This window comes from Lissotriton helveticus, chromosome 4_2 (genome assembly GCF_964261635.1).
Source record: "Lissotriton helveticus chromosome 4_2, aLisHel1.1, whole genome shotgun sequence".
NCBI lineage: Eukaryota > Metazoa > Chordata > Amphibia > Caudata > Salamandridae > Lissotriton > Lissotriton helveticus.
This window is the reverse complement of record NC_136064.1, coordinates 63845678-63867475: the sequence shown is the minus strand read 5'-3', so window position 1 is coordinate 63867475 and position 21798 is coordinate 63845678. Positions and strand designations below refer to the sequence as shown.

The following is a 21798-nucleotide window of genomic DNA, read 5'->3' as shown; positions in this document are numbered from 1 at the left end:
GGACCGCAGTCAGGGGAGGCGGGTCCCGCACAACAGCCTCGGGTCCCAAGGCGAAGCCGTCGGGCGCCGCCACAGTTTACCGCCGCCCGGTGAGTCTCGGGCAGCGGGGCGAGCCAGGCGCTGAACCGTGAGGGCAAGGACTTCAGGCCCGACGACGGAATGGCGAGGTGACCGCCATCTTAGACATCCAGGGCCTCGGGGGAGAGGGGGATCGGTGGGGGCAGCAGAGAGACCGGGAAACAGGGAGATCGGGGCACAGCAAACAGAAGGGGGTGCCGCCGCAGACCGGTGCCGAGGTTCGGAATCAGCTGAGAGCAGGTGGGTTCAAGGCGGATGACGGAGGGGATCCGGAGCACTCTTAGAGTGCAACCGCCATCTTGACACCTTAGGCCACGCCCCCCAATTTCTCTTTTTAGTTCTTCATATAAGAGGTATGTTTGTGGCAGTGGTACATACTTCTCTTTTTACACATCCATATAGGAGGTACTTTTGTGGCAGTGGCATATACTTCTCTTTTTACACATCCATATAAGAGGTACGTTTGTGGCAGTGCCATAACCTTTTCTTTTTACACATCCATATAGGAGGTACATTTGTGGCTGTGCCATAACCTTTTCTTTTTACACATCCATATAGGAGGTACATTTGTGGCTGTGCCATAACCTTTTCTTTTTATACATCCATATAGGTGGTACGTTTGTGGCAGTGGCACATACTTCTCTTTTTACACATCCATATAGGAGGTACGTTTGTGGCTGTGCCATAACATTTTCTTTTTATACATCCATATAGGAGGTATGTTTGTGGCAGTGACACATACTTCTCTTTTTACACATCCATATAGGAGATACGTTTGTGGCAGTGACACATACTTCTCTTTTTATACATCCATGTAGGAGGTACGTTTGTGGGAGGGCACATATTTCTCTTTTTATACATCCATGTAGGAGGTACGTTTGTGGGAGGGCACATATTTCTCTTTTTATACATCCATGTAGGAGGTACGTTTGTGGGAGGGCACATATTTCTCTTTTTATACATCCATGTAGGAGGTACGTTTGTGGGAGGGCACATATTTCTCTTTTTATACATCCATGTAGGAGGTACGTTTGTGGGAGGGCACATACTTCTCTTTTTATCGGTACTGTTTCTGGCAAAACCCACATCATTCTCTTTTCATAACTCCATACAGGCTATACATTTATGGCAGGGCCTTGTCCTTCTGTTTCCCTTTTTTGTGTTTACCCCTGAATGTAGGAGGTACGTTTGTGCTACGTGTTTCGTCCTCTAGAGAAGGCACATTTGTACATGGGGTTCCAATCTTTGTATCCACCCCCTGCCCCCAGGAGACACGTTTGTCTCAGCATCCATCATCCTAGCTTTGTATCCTCTGTCCGTCTCGTTCTATTCCCTACAAGTCCAAGCATGTTGATAGCATCCTCCACTCCCTTCTCTTTCCCCCCAATAGTGGGTACATTTGTAGCATCTTTCATGTCCTTGATTACTATTTCCTGTGCAGGAGATTGATTTGTGCCAGAACCCATGTCTGTGTGGTTTTCGTCCCCAATAAAGGAGGTTAGTTCATAGTCTTCTTTACGTCCTTTCTTCTCTGCCCCTCACCAGAAGGCCTATTCATAGCATACTCCTCAGCATTCTCCTTCTGACCACCCTCCCCCCCATTACAGGTGGTATATTTGTGGTACTCTCACATCCTTCTGTCTGATCATACTTGCAGGTAGTAAAATCATGGCAGTGTCCACAGACTTCTTTATCTCATATTTGAGGACATATGTTCATGGCACCATTCACATTCATAATATCCTCCCCATCTTTCATTCACTTCCCTCTTACTAGAAGGATATTCATATAGTATATCTCCATAGTATCTACTACATCTTTCTTTCTCCCCCTAAAGAAGGTATACGATCCTCTGAATTCTTTTCAATCTATCTGCTCTTACAGGAGGGCATGCATACACTCAATTCTCCCCTAAAGTACGTATGTTTGTGGGTGTCCCCCTGCCTCTCATTATAAGTACTTTCATAACTTGCTCCAGTTCCTTCTTTCAAACCTCCCTTTCAGGATGGAATTTTCAAAGCTTATGCCATCTACCTATGTCTGGCACCCCTTTACAGGATGTACATTCTTGGCTGTCTTTATACCTTTTTAGGTCGAGCCTAGACAGCGCTTGCGCGGTCTGGAAGATCTGTTGTGTGTACTTTGTGAGCTCTGGAGATCAGCCCCAGGACTTGTCTGCTTCCACTTTTGGTTGGGGACTATTTTTTCTGTTTAACTGCCTCTATTTAACTGTCTTGATAGAAAACTACCAGTAGAGGTCAGTAAAATACCAGAATTGCTTGCTGCTTAGGGACTTTGTTTTTAGGTCAAGCCTAGTGGCAGCACGCATGCGCTGACCGCTCTGCGAGGCATGCAGTAGTCGAGTATGCTCTGTAAGCCTTGGCTTCTCTCCGACCATTACTTTTCATTGGCTGGTGTCATTGTCCTTGGTAAATGCTGGATTCCGATTCATTATGAGGCGTGTTAGCCCCTCCTTTGTTACCACCCATGGCGACTGGACCTTTTACTTGGCTCGTTACACGGTCGGCTTTATCTAGGGAGTCAGCACTATTTTGTTTATGGGGATAATGGCTGATGCTATTTTATTGTATTTGTATCCTGAGCATGGTGCCACGATCAATTTATTTATATTTAAGTTTTATTTTGAGCGCGGCGTCCACTTCTGGGACACTGTGCTCTGTTTTTTTTTTTTTTACTTTCATAATGAGCGTGGTGCCAGTTTAAGGGACACCATGCTTGGTTTCTTCTTCTTTTGTTAACTTTAAAACTGAGCGATGCGCCGCTTCAAGGACACCGCGCTCGGTTTCTTCATTTTTTTTATTTAACTTTAACACTGAGTGTGCCTTCTTCTAAGAAACCGAGCGCGGTGTCCTTGAAGCGGTGCCGCGCTCAGTTTTAAACTTAAACAAGCATATGCAATGCAATAGGTCTCGCATTTATGTGAGATTATGCTATTGGCATTGTAAATGACAATGCCTTTTATTTATGTTTTAAAAACCAAAAATAATAGGCATTGTCATTTACAATTCCAATAGCTTAAACTCGCCTAAATGCGAGGCCTATTGCATTGCAAATGGTGGTTATATTTGAACCTGTGCGGACCAGGAATGTGCAATGTCTCCTGTAGTTCACCTATAGATCATGGAACTGTATGCTAGTAGTGGATCCCACACGCCACTAATTTACAGGCACACCGATTGCCCTTTACGGAAATCATGTTTGGTAAAGGCCTTCCGTGGGTGGGACGGGGTTATAGGAAAGACCACGTTTTAGGAGTCTTAATTTTAAATAACATTCCTAAGCTACGGCCCCCAAACTGCGCATACAGAAAGGTCAAGGATATGCCTTCACAGGGGAGAGGTCATACTTACAGGTACCAAGCTATAGAAGTACAGAAGATCGTAGCGACAACTGAAAGCCAGGGGGTGGGGGGAAGGCCCCTGGGACTGATGGGTTTAGGGTAGAATCCTAAAAAACGTTCAAAACTCTTGCACCCCGGCTTGCAGATTTGTATCAAGAATCGATCTAGACCATAGGTCTTCAAACTGGGGGACGGGTGTAGTATTCTCATGTCTTGGTATTCCTCCTATGTTACCCTTTCCCTAGCTGCTCAGCCTGTGTGTGTTTTCTGAGTGGAATATTGGTGTGTGGGCTATGAGTAGAATGCCTGGGTGACAGGATGAGGAGTGACAGTTGGTGAGAGGGGCTGAGCAGCTAGCAGGCTGCTCCTGGTGGGACTGTTGATAATCACCTACAGACTGTCTACAGGACTTATACCTGTTTATGATGATCTACAAGTTAACTGTCAACCTGTGAATAAACCTATTTGGTTTACATCATACCAGTGTGGCGTGATTACTACAACGGGCCTCTAGAGATCCCAGGGGAGGCCAGGCTCTGGCCAAAAGAAGTACTATGCTGATAACTGCTTTGTTTCCAGCTAATAACAAGTATTTGCAATGCAATAGGTCTTAAATTTACGCATGTTTAAGCTATTGGTATTGTAAATGACAATGCCTTTTATTTATGTTTTAAAACCGAAAACAAAAATAAAAAACATTGTCATTTTCAATGTCGATAGCTCAAGCTCACGTAAATGTGAGACCTTTTTTATTGCAAAAATGCTTGTTTTATTTTGGCACCTGCCTCTATTTACCTTTCTTGATAGAGAACGACCAGCAGGGGTCAGTAAAATACCAGAATCGCTTTAAAATTCCCTAGATTCCAGGCCATAAAAACTTGTCGGTCACAACCCGTAGACAATACAATTTTTTTCATATCTTGTATTTTCAGTGATATGACCACCGAAGGCCCCAATTTTATTTAAAAAACAGAGCTTTGGACTAAATCATTTCCCGCTGATAGGCAATATTTCTCTCCATGTGTTCCAATACCTGGTGTATTCTGCAGTTTGGTGCTTACTTTCCCTCCATGTTAAAGAACAGTAGATGTTTCAGCACCCAGGCTGATTTGTGCTGCACAGCTAAATACATATAAGGTCCCAAAGGCAAGACCGATTGCATTGCAAATGCTTGTTTTCTATGTCCAGTGACTGGAGGCGCGCTCATACCTTCCGCCACGTTCACCACTCCCTATCTCCTCATAGAGTGTACTTTCATGGTAAGCTTTGCACCTTTTTCACCCCGCAAGAGGTAAGTTTATAGCATCTCCCATGTTTTTCAATCATCCTTTACAGAAAGTATGTTGAAGAAAGTGTTTGCTCCCATCTTTCTATCTCCCCCGAGCAGGAGATGCACTCAAGGTATTCCCTTTCTTTTTTCCTCTCTCTATCCACCCTACAGGAAGGGCTCTCAAGATAATCTTGATGTTTTTCATATTAGAAGTACTTTTTGGCTCTCTAAACACCATTCTATCGCCCCAACAGGAGGCACATTCATAACATCCCCCGAGCCCTACTGTTCATTATTTTCCCTCCCTCTTGTTGGGCTGTATCTGGGGTTCTGTGCTGGATATTCCCAGCATCTCAAAGCTACGCCACTTCGTGTCTGAACCCTTGGAGTTGAGTGTGAGAATGAGAAGAGGACACCCAACCCTTAGTGTCATCTTGCATTCTGTGTTATTCCTCCTAAACTCATGTTGTGTACAACTCACGTGATGCTTCCCCACCTTCCTCGTCCCCTCATGACTGCACTCCACCCTGAAGTACATTTATGTACGCTAGTCTGTTCAGTGACCCTCATCTTCCTGCAACAATATGGCTCCAGGGCCAGGGTCCTAGTTCTGGGCTTTTCTTGTGTCAGCTAATACATTCTGTGGGATACTTCTTCCTACAGATTCCTCTCCATATAAATATTCCCTAGTTGCTTACCTGGATTTTTTTCCCCCCCAGCAAAAGCTCTCCAGGACCACCAGGCAGTGCCATGAGGCCTCAGCCATAGTTTTGCCCCCCCGCCCCCCAAGGATATGAAAACTTTGGGAGCAATACGACGCTAATTGACACACCAGCTGAAGCCTCTTAGCCTCCTCGAAGCAGGGCTGGAGCTCTCCCTTTCTGACGGAATTCCTCAGATTTTGAAGCAACTCCTATTATTGTATTTAAACCCGATCGTAGGTGCTCTAAGAAGCTATCTGTGTAACATCTGCATGAGACTTGCATGTGTGTCTGGATTCAGCCTCGATCCATTGCCCTTCAACACCTGCTCTTCGATGCATCCAAAGACCATTAGAAAAGAGAGGCAAAGTTAGTTTTGTCCAAGGCTCGTAGTGACCCCCTCCAAAGCAGGTCCTCTACACTTCAGGTAAGTCTTCAGAAAGAAAACAATCTCCCGGGAGATCTTCCCACCAAAAAACTCAGAAAGCTACACAAGGAGGAGTGGTTCTTCTTCAGGGAGTGGTCCTGCTCCCTTGGTGAGACTTGACGCTGCCTGCTACAACAGGATTTACGGAGGCCCACAGTGATGCTGCCCTTAGCAGAAAAGAGAAAATCATTTTACTCACTTTACCTTTTGGCCTCCAAGAAGATGAGGTTCGAGGCCTATCCTGGACTTTCATCTCCAGAATCTGTTTAATAAGGCACGACAAATTTCAAAATGCTCTCCCTGATCCAGAAGCTGTTAACCTTTAACACGGAGGATTGACTGGTGCCCATAGACCTTCATGACATCTACTTTCATCTGCCATTCTGGCCCCTCACAGCTGCTAGACAAAGTTCACTCTAGATTTGCAGCAATATAAGGTGACAGTTCTAACATTTGGTCTGACCACCACACTGCCAGTGTTTCTCAATACGCGGGCTGTGGTGGACGCTTCGCTAAGGAGGTCAGGAATCCTGTATGTAGGTGGGGTCGCTGCTGCCTGCTAGTTATGAAACACCTTCAGTGCACCATCATGACCTCCCTGCACAGAGTGGGTATTACCATCAACCCCAGCAGTCTTACTGTGTCCCCACACAGAGTTTGATCTTCATGCTGTCATAGGCATGACCTGTAGGAAGGCTTTTCTTTCTCCTCAGAAGATTGCAGACATTCAATACATGATTCTGATGGTTCTGGGTGTAACACCCTTTCCAGTGCTGAAAGTCTTACTCCTGTTATGCTTCATGGCCTCGTGCAAACTGTTGTTGCCGGATGTCGGATGAGGATTCAATGGAATTTGAGGATACAGTGGCATCAGCATCAACGGAGTCTCCCCGCTCAGCTGTGGAGCTACGATTCTCTGCTTTCTGATTTGCTTTGGTGAATGTGCCCAGCCTGTCTGTTAGTGAGCATTCCATCAGCACTACACTATCTCAGGCTATAGTTGTTACAGATACCTCTTATTTCGACTGGGGTGACATCACAGTGATGCAATGTATTCACATACATGAGGTGGAACAGCAGGCCTTCCCTGGAGGCCTTCCTCAGTTCAATCTCAGGATGCACCATTCAACTTCTGTTGGGCAACTCAAAAATCGTCTATTATGTCAGCAGGCAGGGCAGTCTGAGTGTGCCCTGTACAAGGCTGGCTCTGTAAATCTTTCTGCAAAAGCTCCTGCACATGGTAGTTGCCACAGTCAGACTGTGGTGATTCGGTCCCACCTCTGGAAGTGACCACACGGAGCCCCTGATAGGAGGCTGAAATGCCTTCAAATCACTGTGCCCAAGATAACCCCAGTAAAGGTGATCTTCTGCATAGGGCTAGTGATGTGATTTCATATTATTGATGGAGAGTCCAAGGATGGACAGCAACGAAACTATTGTTTTCAAGTAGTTTGATACTAATGGAGGTGAGTGAGCCCGCTTTAGCAGCGAGTTATTGAGGTAAGGGAATACATGTAATTCCCGTCCTGTGAAGATGAGCCAGGACCACTGAGGCATAAGACTTGCTTTGACTCCAGGACAAACTGGGAGAAACGCCAGGGGACAGCAGGATCAGCACATGAAAGTGCACGTCCTGTCAGCATCTTGAACTTGTCCTTCTTGAGGGAGGTGTTCAGAAGCCTGACTGTCAATATCTGCCTCTGTTCCCCATCGCCCTTCTTGGGGACTAAGACTTACCGGGGGTATCATTCTGTACCCCTTTCCACCTTGGTCGCAAACTGTTGGAGCATAGTGAGATGTGGATGTGGATGTGGAAAAAGCAGACAGCTTAATCCGTTTGAACAACTCAGAGAATCGATGTTAGAAGTGATAGCGCACGACTACCCGTAGGCATCTCGGCGCTTGTATGAATACCGCCGAGGAACCCTTCCTGGCCTTTCCCTGTGAGGAGCCCACTCCTGGGCACCCTCAAGTTTAAGTCCGGCATCCTCAGCGTTGTTGGGGCCGTTGTGGAGATTAAGCAAGCTATTGCCCAGAGGTGCTGAGTGGGACGCATGATTAGAATAGGCACCGAGGCGAGAATGATCAGGTCTGAGGAAATTTAGCCCGAGACCAGCCTAGGCGGGAATTGAACCCTGGTCCCGGGCCAAACCTCTGCATCAGGGTCTGCCGCTCTAATCATTGAGCCACACTTCTCTACCTTCTAAACGTCATGGCATCAGACCAGGCCAAATCGAATTCGGTCCCTTTAGACCCCTTATGACCATTAGAGGGGAACATAAGTGTCTTGGCACTGGGTGCAGCTTATGAGGAAGAGGGTGAGAAACTGCATCTTCTGGGGTCCACAGCCTCAGCCACTTCCCCTCGTATTGGAGTCACAAAAAGGCTGAATAGGCTGCCTCTGTCAGACCTCTTGAATACCCCACGAACTTTGGGCACTGCTGGTGGAACTCGTGAGCAAGGTACAAGTTACCCCAGGGAGCAGGCTTTAGCCTGGCTGCTCCTAAAGTGCTCCAACGCTAAATCTGTCTTCTTTCGGAAAAGCCTCACTGTCAAATGACATATTGAACAGTGACACTTGTTTGTCTGAGAAGAACCTGTAATACGTATTCCAGCATGTTCTCGTTTACCATGACGCTGCTGTCCCTGACGCGGCTGACACAGTCTGCAGTGCCCTCTCCATCTCATAGTATGTTTTTGGCCTGCACCTGAACTCTGAAACTCTCCAGAATAAATTGTGGCATCAGAAAGTTTCCAGGAACCCCTTTGTGGTGCCCAATAGTCAGTTGGTTAACAGGCTGTGCAGGACAAGGTTTGGACCAGGTTGTCATAAGTCCAGTCTGGCACCTGACAGGATTCAAAGGGGGATGAATCTGCAGTTAGAAGTATCCATCAGAACCTGTAGGGTGGGGCAGATGGTGAGAATAGTGGGAAAGCAAATGGTACCCAGCTGTAATGCATATGTGGCCAGAAACAGGAAATTTTAGCTGTGTATTGTCAGATTATTGGACAGTATAGAAGCCTCAGGTACTAAACAGGGCATGTAAAGGGGACAAACATCCACCTGATGTTGGAGGAGTATACGAATAAGCTTCAGGAAATTCAGCATGATTTGGGGCATCGTTTTGCTGGATGCGGCTTAGGACCACTGTTTTGATTCCTTCAAGGTCTACAGGCTTTTAAGACGTGCTGGAAGATGCATTAGTCAGCTGTGTTAAATGTGGTGGAGAGGCCTAGTAATTGGGTGTCTTTTCCACTGCCCCAGTTGTGGATGGAGAGCGAATGTTAAGTACTTCAGTGTGAATGATACCATCTGAGTTCTTTAGAGTAAAGCTTTACTGATAAATATATCACTTTTTCTTGTTATGTATTGCATTTTCTTTACAGATATGGGTTAGGATACATTTTTCGCTCTTCAAAATATGAAATGTCCAAGTTTGGAAAATATGTCAGTAGAAGGGTGCCAACATCCGTTCTGCTGTGCTGAAAATCAGTGACTTTGAGCCCATCGGGACCTGCGATCCGATTTTTAAAACTGAGCTTGAAATGTGTCCCCATCACTCGCAATCATGCATGGCGTCTTCAGCTTCATATGGTGCACGCGCTCCGCTGTTCATTGTTTGTAGATGAATGAGTACTGCTGCTCTTTTCCACACAGGCCGACATTCTGCTGGATAAAGAGAGGCAAATCTTCTACGAGTCTTCAATTGAATATGTCTGCCAGATTCAAGAGGTGCAGGAGAGCAAGAAATTCAATATTGTGGAACCAGTAAGTGTCATACTCTATTTATAGTGTATTGGGAAGTTGTGGTGTGGACGACATGATTTTGGGCTCTGGTAACAAAGTAATCTTGTAGCATCATTTAGAGATTGGCAGTAACCGGAGAAGCCACCAAAAACTGGGTCTGGCTTTTCCAACTACCTCATGCATACCTGCTAGATTTAGAGGTTGTAGAATGGTTAATTTCATGACAGTGAAGCCTCTTCTGGCTCTGCCATCAGGAAAAAACTCTTCTGCAAACAGCGCTTGACAGAGGCGGTGTTTGAAGATCCACCCTGTTGAGGGTACCAATGCCGTGCCCCTTGTTATGTTATGTTATGTTATGCTATTTTATAAAGCACACAGCTGCCCCGGCAAAGGGGCGTCCCAGCGCTAATAGCAGAAATTAGGAGGCTACTAACAAAAGCAGGGCCTATAGCGGAGGGAAGAGGTGAGTTTTAATAGCCTTACGAAATGCCAGGTAGTTATTAATGCTGCAGATATGTATTGGAAGAGAATTCCAGAGTTCGGCTACCAGTGTGCAGAAGGACCGCCCACCAGCACGCACCCTTCTCATCCTAGGAACAACCGCCAGATGTTGACCCATCGAGCGGAGTTGGCGGGTGGCTGTGTACAATAAAAGCAGGTTGGCCAAGATGCCAGGAGAGGAGAAATTCAAAATTTTAAAAGCAATGCGGAGGGACTTAAACTCTACACATCTGGCCTCTAGCAACCAGTGTAGCCGACGGATAGCACTGTTAGTAGAACAGGTTCTATGGAGGCCAAGGAGAGTTCTAGCAGCTGCGTTTTGGACCCTCTGCAATCTCAGGATTTCAGTCTTTTTCGTCCCCAGGTGGAGCGATTTAACGTAATCCAGTCTCAACAGAACGGAGGCCTGAACAATAACCTGTCTGATGGACGGATCGGAAAAACCCAACAGCGGTTTGAGTCGCCGCAATATACCAGAACAAGTCCCTGCCACTTTATTAGTTTAGACCTGGAAGCTAAGGGCCGAGTCCACCCAACACCTAGATTTTTCACCAACTGTTTGGGGGCGGGTGCACAGCCTAGGGTAGCAGGCCACCAGCGTTCACTCCACAGCTTCCTACCAGCAAAATCTCCGACTTGCTGGTGTTGAGCTGGAGGCAGTTGGCAGTCATCCACTCAGCGATAGCAGCCAGATCGTTCTGAAACTTATGAGCGCCCCGCACAGAATCGTCAGAGAGTGTTACTACCAACTGTATATCATCTGCATATGATACTGCTGTAAGCCCTCTACTCTTGGCCAAAGCTGCTAACGGTTGGACATATAAGTTGAAAAGCGTTGGGCTCAGAACTGAACCCTGTGGCACACCTTGTTTAAAAGCATGGATCATGGAGGCGAAAGGGCGAACCGTTACCTGGAAGGTCCTCTCAGAAAGAAAAGACAAACCAGTCCAGGGCAAAGCCACAAATGGTCGCCTCCTACAACCTTTGCAGCAGGATTTTGTGGGAAAAGATGTGAAACGTGCCACTGAGATCTAATAAAATCAGTACCGAAGTACATCCCGCATCTAGTGCTACCCTCAGATGTTCGGTCACAGCTAGGAGAGCAGACTCCGTGCTGTGGCCCGGGCTAAAGCCATTCTGAGAGGAGTCTAGTATGTTATTATCTTACAGAAATCCTGTCAAGATGAAATTTATGTAGGCCTAGCATGTTGTGTTTATCCTGGACTGCCATGTAAACCATGGTGGCCTTAAACAGGAAAACTGCAAACATTTCCTGCATATGCTGTAAGAAATTGCTTTTGGTCTTTGTTTTAAGAATAAAAACATTCCCATGAGACACCATGACATAGTGGACTTCTGAAAACAAATGGGGCCTCGTCAGGTCCCATAACCCAGGGTGCACAGCACAATACATTATAATCACCCATTTAGGTCAAATTCTATTCTCAGGTTTTCTCCAATTATTATTCCATGTTTGTTCCAACAGTAATCCAAATTTTGTTTTGCAGATTTTCATATATTCAGTCTTTTAAAAGTACCACGAGTGCCAATGTCAGCTTTGCTCATAGACACAACAGGTTCACAATCCATATAATTCAACAATTATGACAATCCATGTAATTCAGCATGAAGATGGTATTCCCGTTGCATTTGGGGCGCATAAGCCCTTCCTCAGGGGTAACTACAGTGAAAAACATGAGTACGAGAACCATACATCATCCAGCCCTTTTAGTATCAAACTGTAAAACTGTCATCTTAGCTTAATATTAAACTCAGTGAATCAAATATATAAATAACAAAGCAATACTAAATAAATTAATTTGCAAATATATAAATAACAAACAAACCAATGCTAAATAGAATAAAGTGCAAATATATAAATAAACAAGCCAATACTAAATAAAATAATGTGCAAATATATAAATAACAAACAAACCAATGCTAAATAAAATAATGTGCATATATATAAATAACAAACAAACCAATGCTAAATAAAATAATGTGCTCGATGTTCTGTGACCATACTCCTCGAATGAAAACGAACAACATTTCTGTGAGTGACCCCATTTATGTGCTTTATCCAGGGCTCGAGTCGGGGGTCCACGCGGGTGGATGGCGTCCCCCCACTCTTTTCACAGGGTGTACGCCGTCCCCCCTGCCAAGAACTTGGGCCCCACAGGGCTTGGATGAAAAAGGAAACCTTGTGTAGTAGTACTGTCCTAATTGCAGTAATATGAAACAGCGTTCATTTGCCGTCCTGTGAGTATAAAACACAAATCGGCGAAGGACTGGGTTAATCGGGCAGCATTCACGGCGAATCTTTACTATCTAGTGTGGGTATTCGATTTAGCCGCGGGGCAGCTTCCTCTAGTAATGCAGAGCGCCCAGCTTTCTCAGAGTCTTGTGTGAGTAGTTCCCTCAGTCCAGGTTTTTACTTTGTTTACAATGTTTTTATTTGCGCATTTTCTAATGGGATAAGCAGGAATACAAGTTCCAGAATACAGAGTAAAAACTTGGACTGGACGTAGGAAACGTGCGAGCTCTGCTTTTCATGACGTCATGAGGTCATTTGCATATTGTCAGTCCCTCCACTTCTTTTGATAGGACTTGTGCCCTCGTGATCTTCTCTAGTAATCCCATGCGGCACGTGCTCTGACCTAACAAGCTAACACATGTGCAGCATGCAGTGATATTGCTCTGTCCCACAAACACTGAAGTGCAGTGGACTCTTGAACTAATAGTACCCAACCACAGTGCCAAAGAAAACACCAATCTCCACAAACTTACCTCCACCATCAGGAAATCCACAATCTCTCAAACCAAACGTGCATCTTTACGTACTGCATGTGTTTAGTGGAAAGAACATTCCGGTGTGCCGAGTTTTAAATTGGCAGTTCAGCCCAGCACCATGTGACTCTGGGCAATAGCTCGCTTCATCTTCCGGGTAGCTGTGCGCTTTACAAATACTGGATTTATACGGGATTTAAATGAATTGTCATGTGATCCAAACACGTGCAAGCTTACGCTTGTGAAAACAAACGAAATACTATAACAACCGAATGCAAGACATCTTTCTTTCGACATACCTACAAAACCGTATAAATAATAACATTAACATGTAGTTTAATGATGTCTAAATGAAAACAAAGCATATTCAACCAATACAAATATAATTATTTAATGGTTTAAAAACCAAATATGTGCTGACAAAATGTGCTGAAAAAAACATTCATTGTATAGGCAGTTGTTCTTGTTCCCAATTTTTTGAGAGTGAACCTCCGGTGACCTGTATCAAAAAGACTGCAGATGTTTCTTGACAATGCCTTTAGGAAATGTTTATCTTTCAAACGTGTGCAAACTGCATTAAGGGCGGAAAAAATATATGCATCACTGAAAAATAGTAGAATGCACACCTATATGTCTTACATTACACCATTTGTACTTCTGCCATGTTTTATTCATTTGAAATGACTCCTGCCGTGGACATGGGAGCTGCTTTGGTGAAAAACCCCTAAATATGGTGGGGCAACTGTGGCTGTGCCAGTCGAGGGAGTTATTCCAGCACCCATTCGTTTGTCACCTGGCCCACCAAACGCTGAATTAAGCCAGTAGCCTGATTGAAACATAAATCAGCATATTGGATGTGCAGTAAATAATGTGATGCTTATGGGAGTTCACCTATGGATGCTCTGAATAGTGAACAAGTGCTGCACCCACTATCGCCGACAGCATCAGCGTACTCACACCAAACACAAACCCCAAACACCTGCTCACCTGTTGGGACCCTCTCACAACTTAAGCCACAATTTCCATCACGATCTCTACACTCAGGAGGGCCCATGGACACATGTCCCACCACATCTGTAACCTCGGGAGTAAGACGATTGGTGATGAGTTCAAGAAGGCCGTGAATGCCTCCATCACCTAGCCTCCTTCAGTGAGGACTGGAAACACGCAGAAGTGAGGCCCCCCATGAAGAAACAATCTGCTGACACCAGCAGATCCAAAGAACTACTGGCCCATCACCCTGCTCCCCTCTCCAGCAGAGGTTCTTGAAAAGGCAATCAACCAGCAACTCACCAAACACCTGGAACTCTACATCCTTCGGGACCTCTCTCAATCCGGATTCTGGTCCAACCACATCATCGAGACGGCCTTGATCGCCTGATTGCAGCTATTGACGACATCATGGCCCTCCTGGACCCCAGCCAAACCGCACCCCTCATCCTCCTGGAACTGTTAGACACCTTCAACATCATCTCCAACCTCGTCTCCACCATATTGGAATCCAAGGAGATGCCCTCAAGTGAATCGCCTCATACCTCACCCGAAGAACCCAGAGAATCTGTCTCCCACCATTCACCGCAGAACCCACGAAGATCATTTGCGATGTCTCATAAGGATCGTCCCTCAGCCCCACCCTCTTCAACACGTACATAACCCTCCCTGGCCAATACCATCGGATCGCACGGACTCAAAATCATATCCTCTCCTATACTGATGAGACCGAGCTCATCCTCTCGCTGTCAGAAGTCCCATCCACCACCAGAGACAACTTCCATAGATGGATGATGAACTTCGCTGACTGGAAGAAGGACAACTATCTCAAGCTCAACACGGACAAGACGGAAGTCCCCATCTTTAGGAACAACACCTCGCCATGGAACAACACTTGCCTGCTGAACTTGGCCCTTCTCCCCGCCCCGACAGACCATGCCCGCAAACTCGGCATCATCCTGAACAGCAAGTTATCTATACAGAAACCGGTGTACGCAGTCTTGTCCGCCTTCTTCCACACACTACGCATGCTATGTAAGATTTTCAGATGGCTCCCATTCAACGCCAGAAGGACTGTCACTCAGGCCCTTGTCACCAGCAGGCTGGACTACGGCAACACATTCTACGTAGGAATCACTGCACGCCTCCTGAAGAGACTGCAGACAATACAAAACTCAGCGGCAAGACTCATCCTTGACCTCCCCAGACGGACTTGGATCTCCCCTCTCCTTAAGAAGCTACACTGTCTCCCGATCCAGAAGAGATGCTAGTTCAAGATGCTGAGCCACGCACACAAAGCCCTACACAATGAACAACCAGTATACATTAACAAACGAATGACCTTCCACCAACCAACCAGACCCCTGCGATTCGCCTCCCTCTTCCTCGCAGGCACTCTCTGATCTGCCGAGCCAATAGCGGAGGACGCTCCTTCTCACACCTGGTGGCCAAAGCCGGGAACGACCATCCCCTGCACCATAGGAAGCCGGACCGCCCCGGGAATTGAGGAAAGAACTCCTGGTTGTTCTAATGAATAGAGAAGCAGGAAGCAACTCCAACACATTGAGACCCTCATGGGTGATTTGCCACACTTTATGAATCCGTATTGATTGATTATTGGTTTATAGTAGGGGGTCCACGAGAGCTAACTCCATGATTCACTTTCAGGTTATCTACATGGATATTCCACGCAATCAATGGAAACAGAAATCGTTTCTCTGGTCACTGGGCTTTATGAAAATCTGGATCGGCCCTTGTGGTACGACGGTGGACGCCCCATCCCTTATCAAATGCCTGAAAATATCTCTGTGGGAGCGATAAAGCCTGGGGGGCGTGTCTGTGTTTAAGAAAGACGTTTCACCGCTGGGCATTAATCCAATGCCCTTCACGAACAACTTCTAAAAGACCCCTGTGCCTGTGGCGTCAACCCTTCAGCAGCGATCCTGCATCGACACAGTACTAGTCGACCCTGACAGCCGCTCGATCTATAGATAGAATAAACACTTCTCCAATTATCGAGGTATCATAGAAACGAGCGCTGTCTGCGCGACTCTACTTTTAAAACCCTGTGCTGCACTGCCCTCTAGTGGCAGCAAGATATATCTCCTATTCATAATACATGTGCCAGCCCGTGTGAAATTGTGCATACCTGTGTACGCATAATAAAGCAGACATATGTGTTGTGCCGGGGCTTGATAGAGTCGTGGTGAGTTAATGTTCGGTTTTGTAGCTGTGTCATATCTTCTATTATTTTTAATCCTTGCCAGCTTCAGTTTTATCCACATGGTGAGGCAATGCCTGGTGCTTGACAGCTGTGACATGCCTTCTCTTTATTTTTTCAGGTTTTGGCCTTTCTCCACTGCCTCTTCACTTCCAACAACCTGACCTTTGAACTCACCCAGGACTTCCTGCCATATAAACAGCAGCTTCAGCTGAGCCTCCAAAATGTACGTTTCCACCGGTTTTCACCACTTTAAATGACTCCTGCTGGCTTTTTGCAATCTCATACCTTTCTGCCTCCATTGAAGTTGTGAGATAGCTGAAATCCCCAAAGTCACCTTATCTTTCAGCTGCTAGAATCCATATTCAAGCCAGCAGCGTGAGTGCTGGCAGATTAACTCAGCATTTCACCCTTAGCCTGCTGATAAAATGAGCTCTATTTGCTTGCGTGATATTATATCCGTCCTTAGCACTCCAGGTCGACTCAATTGAAAGACATGTGCTATGCAAGCCGGTGTTTATTCTTGTTGTATTTAATAGTAATACAACTACTACTAATAAGAATAATAACTAGAAAAGTAGTAATGATATTGCAGTTTTAATATTTTAATATATTATAATTATTGCCACTATTATTATTATATGACTTTTATCATCTTTGTTATTGTCTTTTCTGGTAAACGAAGGTAATTGTTGGCTCTGAACATCAGGTGGCCTCTAGGAGCCTGGGACACTTGGTGAAATGCTGTCACCTCTCCCTCTTACCATGCTGAAATTCTGTTCTCCATCCCACCCGGATGAAATGCTGCTTCATTTTGCACCTTTGCTGACCTGCTGTTTTCTTGCAGACGAGGAACCACTTCAACAGCACGCGAGACGAGATGGAAGACCTGAAGAAGAGGATGAAGGAAGCCCCCCAGACCTGCAAGCTGCCCGGGCAGACCACCATCGAGGGATACCTGTACTCGCAGGAGAAATGTAATGCACCTGTTTGCATTTACCTCATAGGCAGCAGTGTCTTTCAGTGGCCCCAGCAGTGGGTCTGGTGGCTCAGTGGACTAATACATCCACTGCAGGATTTTGTGTTTCTCCTCATAGTCAAAGATTTAATCGCTGAGGCCCCACTCAGCCTTTCATTCTCCAGAGGTCAATAAAATGAGTATCATTTAGTTGAGTAAAAGAAAACATCTGTTTTGTTAAAGTTGTCTCATTATGAAACAAGCATTTGCAATGCACCAGGTCCAGCATTAACGCGAGTTTAAGCTATTGGCACTGTAAATTACAATGCCTTTTATTTATGTTTTAAAAACGAAAATAAAAATAAAAGGCATTCTTATTTGCAATGTGAATAGCTCAAACTCGTGTAAATGCGAGACCTATTGCATTGCAAATGCTTGCTAATTTCTGATTTTGTGCTTCTCTAGACCAACCACTTTTAAACTATTCTGCTTACGAGTATGGATGACATGTCACTCTTACACCTTGTAGCCCTCTGGCGTATGTAACATTTCCTACAAACTGAGTTACAAACGTATGACTGATAGTCTCTGTGTAATGCACTTGTGATGAGAAGTGCTCTGACACCCTACACTGGTATGAGTGGCCCTATATAACGAATTAAATGCATCTGAGAGAGAGTGGCTATGGAGACTTGAAGGGCACTGTTAAAAGGTGGTGGTGAGGGAATCTGTGGTGGAGGTGGTCATTGGCAGGCGCGAACAAACAGTGTTACAAAAGGCACCACCAGCGCTAAAGCCGGTTAGTGTAGTACCCTGGCTAGTGTAGTGCCCTTCCATTTCTGATCCTTTCAGCAATTCTGCTTCTTAGAGTTTCTGGTTACTCAAATGGGTGTCGTTTCTGATATCAATATGTCTCCCTGTCTTCATTGCTTGATTTTGCTTGCTAGAAAGTGTCACTCATAGTTGTTGAAATGTCACTCATAATTACACTGAAATTATGAAAATCTCACACCTAGCAATCGGAAACCTTGGCAGCTATGCAAGTGGCTGACAAAACTGCCTGACCCTCAAGTAGGAGACACGGGCATGGCCAAGAATCGCACCCCAGACACCTTATTCAGAATGCTGTTTGAGCCAGAACTGTGACGGGAGTCCATGAGACAAGGCACCAGGGCGGGCTCTGAGGCACGGCAAGGGAATGAGGAAGTCACGAGGAATGAGTACCTGCAGTTTCCCTTACAAGCAGTGGTCTCTTTATTGCCCTGTAATGAAGCGAACTGCAGTTTCCAGAATGAGACCGATCAATAACCCTACAGCTGCGAATACTTTATTCCAGCGCACATGAATGCGGCCAGGGCGGCTGACTCTGAAGCACGGGGCTCAAGGTTCCATCTCCGGCACCGATGACAGTTTAGCCCAGCACCACGTGAACCTGGGCAATAGCTCGCTTCATCTTCCCAACAGCGCCTTGAGACCCTTAAAATTGATTAGTTTGCGCTTTATAAAATACTGGGATAATGTGGCATTTTGTTATATATTTGATGCAAAGAGTTTTTTGATTTATTACAAAATAAAAATAACTTACAGAAGTTTTTAGGGGACGCACTGCATGGTTTTTATACCACTCCACAGAGGACGGTCTGAAAGAAGTGTTTAGAGAGTGGTGAGACCTTATGTTTTTTTAATAATAAAAATAGTGTGGGAGGCGAGAAGCGCTGCTTCTAAAGCTAGAAAAGGGCTGGAGCAACGCCGGGCAGCCGAGGAGCACGCTCTACCAGGGTGTGTCAACAGTGTCACTGGCATGTGCAGAATGTACACTGCTCAACCCCTGGCCAGACCCTGAGTCCACTCACTCACTGTCCCGCGCGCTTTACAGCTTGGCAGGTGCTGGGTACAGCACTGCGGTAAGATACCTATAGTTCACCGCTATCACACTCTCTATATTAACAGTCACTCTTTGAAAGAACATTCAGCATCTTAAAAAAACGCCGCACTTTAACCTCCCAAAACATTCTCGAAATGTTAAAACACTCCCATCCTCTTAAAACACCTGGCAACTAAAAATAATCACACATTCAAATAAATTCCCTTTTAAAAACTCTTCTACGTACTATGTTATGTTATAAACAGTTTTGTAGCGCGCTCAATTACTCTGGAGTATCCTGGCGCGAGCTCGTGCAGAGAGGCAGAAGGGGTGGAGATGGAAATTAGATTGCTATGGTGAAGAGATGTGTTTTTACTGCTTTTTTAAAGGAAAGAATATCTTGAATAGTGCGGAGTTGCAGGGGAAGTGCGCTCCAAGCTCTAGCTGCTTTTACAGACATAGATTGTCCGCCTAGCCGAGCGCACTGGAATCGTGGAAGGACCATCCGGCACTGATTGGCCGACCTGAGGCAGCGATTAGGAACATACATAGAAAAACGTTTTCTCAGGTAATGAGGACCTTGACCGTGCGTGGCTCTGAAGGAGAGAACCAAAGATTTAAACAGAATCCGTTGTGCCACAGGCAGCCAGTGTAGACTACGCAAATGTTGCCGAACGCTAGATCTCCTAGAGATGTTAAAAAGAAGTCTAGCCACAGCATTCTGGATGATCTGAAGACGCTTGATCAGGTAAGCTGGAATACCAATTAACAAAGCGTTTGCGTAGTCTAACCGAGAAAGGATAAGGGCACGTGACACTGTCTCTTTGGCTTCCCTCGGGAGCAAGGGAAAGAATCTGTGTAAGGCTTTAAGAGTGCCAAAGCAGACGGCTGTTAATTTTTTTATGTGGTCATCTAATTTAAGATTTTCACTAAACCATACTCCCAAGTTTTTTGCCGGACTACCTGTTGAATTGGGGCAGGGAGCGTCCGGTGGCCACAGTAGTTCTCTAAAGTTAATAGGAAAATCACCATAGAGGAGGACTTCAGATTTTTCCTCATTGCACTTCAGTTGGGCAAGTGCAAGCCAACGGAAGACCGATGAGAGACAGAGCTGGACAGCAGAAGTGTCCAGATTATCACCTGGCCATGTAAACAAAAGCTGGGTGTCATCGGCGTAGGCAACTATTTTTGCACCTAATTGCTCGGCCAGAAAGATCAAGGGGGTCAGGTAAATATTAAACAACAGAGGGCTAAGGGTAGACCCCTGAGGCACCCCAGTAGAAAGTGTCCTGGCAGAGGACGCATGTGGCGGCATCCACACCTGTTGGGTCCGATTGTTCAGGAATGACGTCAGCCACTCTAAGGCGGAGCCAGTGATGCCGATAGCAGACAGCCTGGCGAGTAGAAGCTGATGGGGCACCGTGTTGAAGGCAGCAGATAGGTCTAACAAGACCAGTGCCGCTCTGCCGCCTCCGTCCAGGCACTCCCGAATAGCCTCTGACATCTCTACCAGTGCTGCTTCAGTGCTATAAGCACAATTGCAAAAAACACAGTTGATGGACAGAATGTAGAACAATGTCATACATTCACCCCACTACAAGGATCTGGGCCTAAATCCATCGTTTTTATGCACTCCACATCACCCTGGGTTAGACACTGGCTATATGCAAATCAGCTCTGACCCTGTGCCTCGTGGGAACAGTCCAGTCCGAACTACCAAGCCATGTCTTTCCCAGACCGGAATCAAGCATCCAAGGACCGGTTTCTGGACATTGTTTAACTCTGAGAGGCTGGGCATTGTCTAACTCTGAGAGGCTGGGCATTGTCTAACTCTGAGAGGTTGGGCATTGTCTAACTCTGAGAGGCTGGGTATTGTCTAACTCTGAGAGGTGGGCATTGTCTAACTCTGAGAGGCTAGGCATTGTCTAACTCTGAGAGGCTGGGCATTGTCTAACTCGGAGAGGCTGGGCATTGTCTAACTCTGAGAGGTGGGCATTGTCTAACTCTGAGAGGCTGGGCATTGTCTAACTTTGAGTGGTTGGGCATTGTCTAACTCTGAGAGGCTGGGCATTGTGTAACTCTGAGAGGCTGGGTATTGTCTAACTCTGAGAGGTGGGCATTGTCGAACTCTGAGAGGCTGGGCGTTGTCTAACTCTGAGAGGCTGGGCATTGTCTAACTCTGAGAGGTGGGCATTGTCTAACTCTGAGAGGCTGGGCATTGTCTAACTCTGAGAGGTGGGCATTGTCTAAATCTGAGAGGCTGGGCATTGTCTAACTCTGAGAGGCTGAGCATTGTCTAACTTTGAGTGGCTGGGCATTGTCTAACTCTGAGAGGATGGGCATTGTCTAACTCTGAGAGGCTGGGCATTGTCTAACTCTGAGAGGCTGGGTATTGTCTAACTCTGAGAGGTGGGCATTGTCTAACTCTGAGAGGCTGGGCATTGTCTAACTCTGAGAGGCTGGGCATTGTCTAACTTTGAGTGGCTGGGCATTGTCTAACTCTGAGAGGATGGGCATTGTCTAACTCTGAGAGGCTGGGCATTGTTTAACTCAGAGGCTGGGCATTGTTTAACTCTGAGAGGATGGGCATTGTCTAACTCTGAGAGGTTGGGCATTGTCTAACTCTGAGAGGCTGGGCATTGTCTAACTCTGAGAGGCTGGGTATTGTCTAACTCTGAGAGGCTGGGCATTGTGTAACTCTAAGAGGCTGGGCATTGTTTAACTCAGAGGCTGGGCATTGTTTAACTCTGAGAGGCTGGGTATTGTCTAACTCTGAGAGGCTGGGCATTGTCTAACCTTGAGCGGCTGGGCATTGTCTAACTCTGAGAGGCTGGGTATTGTCTAACTCTGAGAGGCTGGGCATTGTCTAACTCTGAGAGGCTGGGTATTGTC

The 21798-nt window shown here is 46.0% G+C and overlaps 1 protein-coding gene across 3 annotated transcripts in view; it reads left to right on the top strand.

The window, feature by feature from the left end:
* OPHN1 (oligophrenin 1) overlaps window positions 1-21798 on the top strand; it is a 683898-nt gene that overhangs the window by 391863 nt on the left and 270237 nt on the right. For all 3 annotated transcript variants that reach the window (XM_078640140.1, XM_078640141.1, XM_078640142.1), the window contains exons 6-8: window positions 9496-9606; window positions 16206-16310; window positions 16932-17061. In XM_078640140.1, coding sequence (XP_078496266.1) covers window positions 9496-9606; window positions 16206-16310; window positions 16932-17061 — 346 coding nt within the window. The remainder of the gene's footprint in view (window positions 1-9495; window positions 9607-16205; window positions 16311-16931; window positions 17062-21798) is intronic.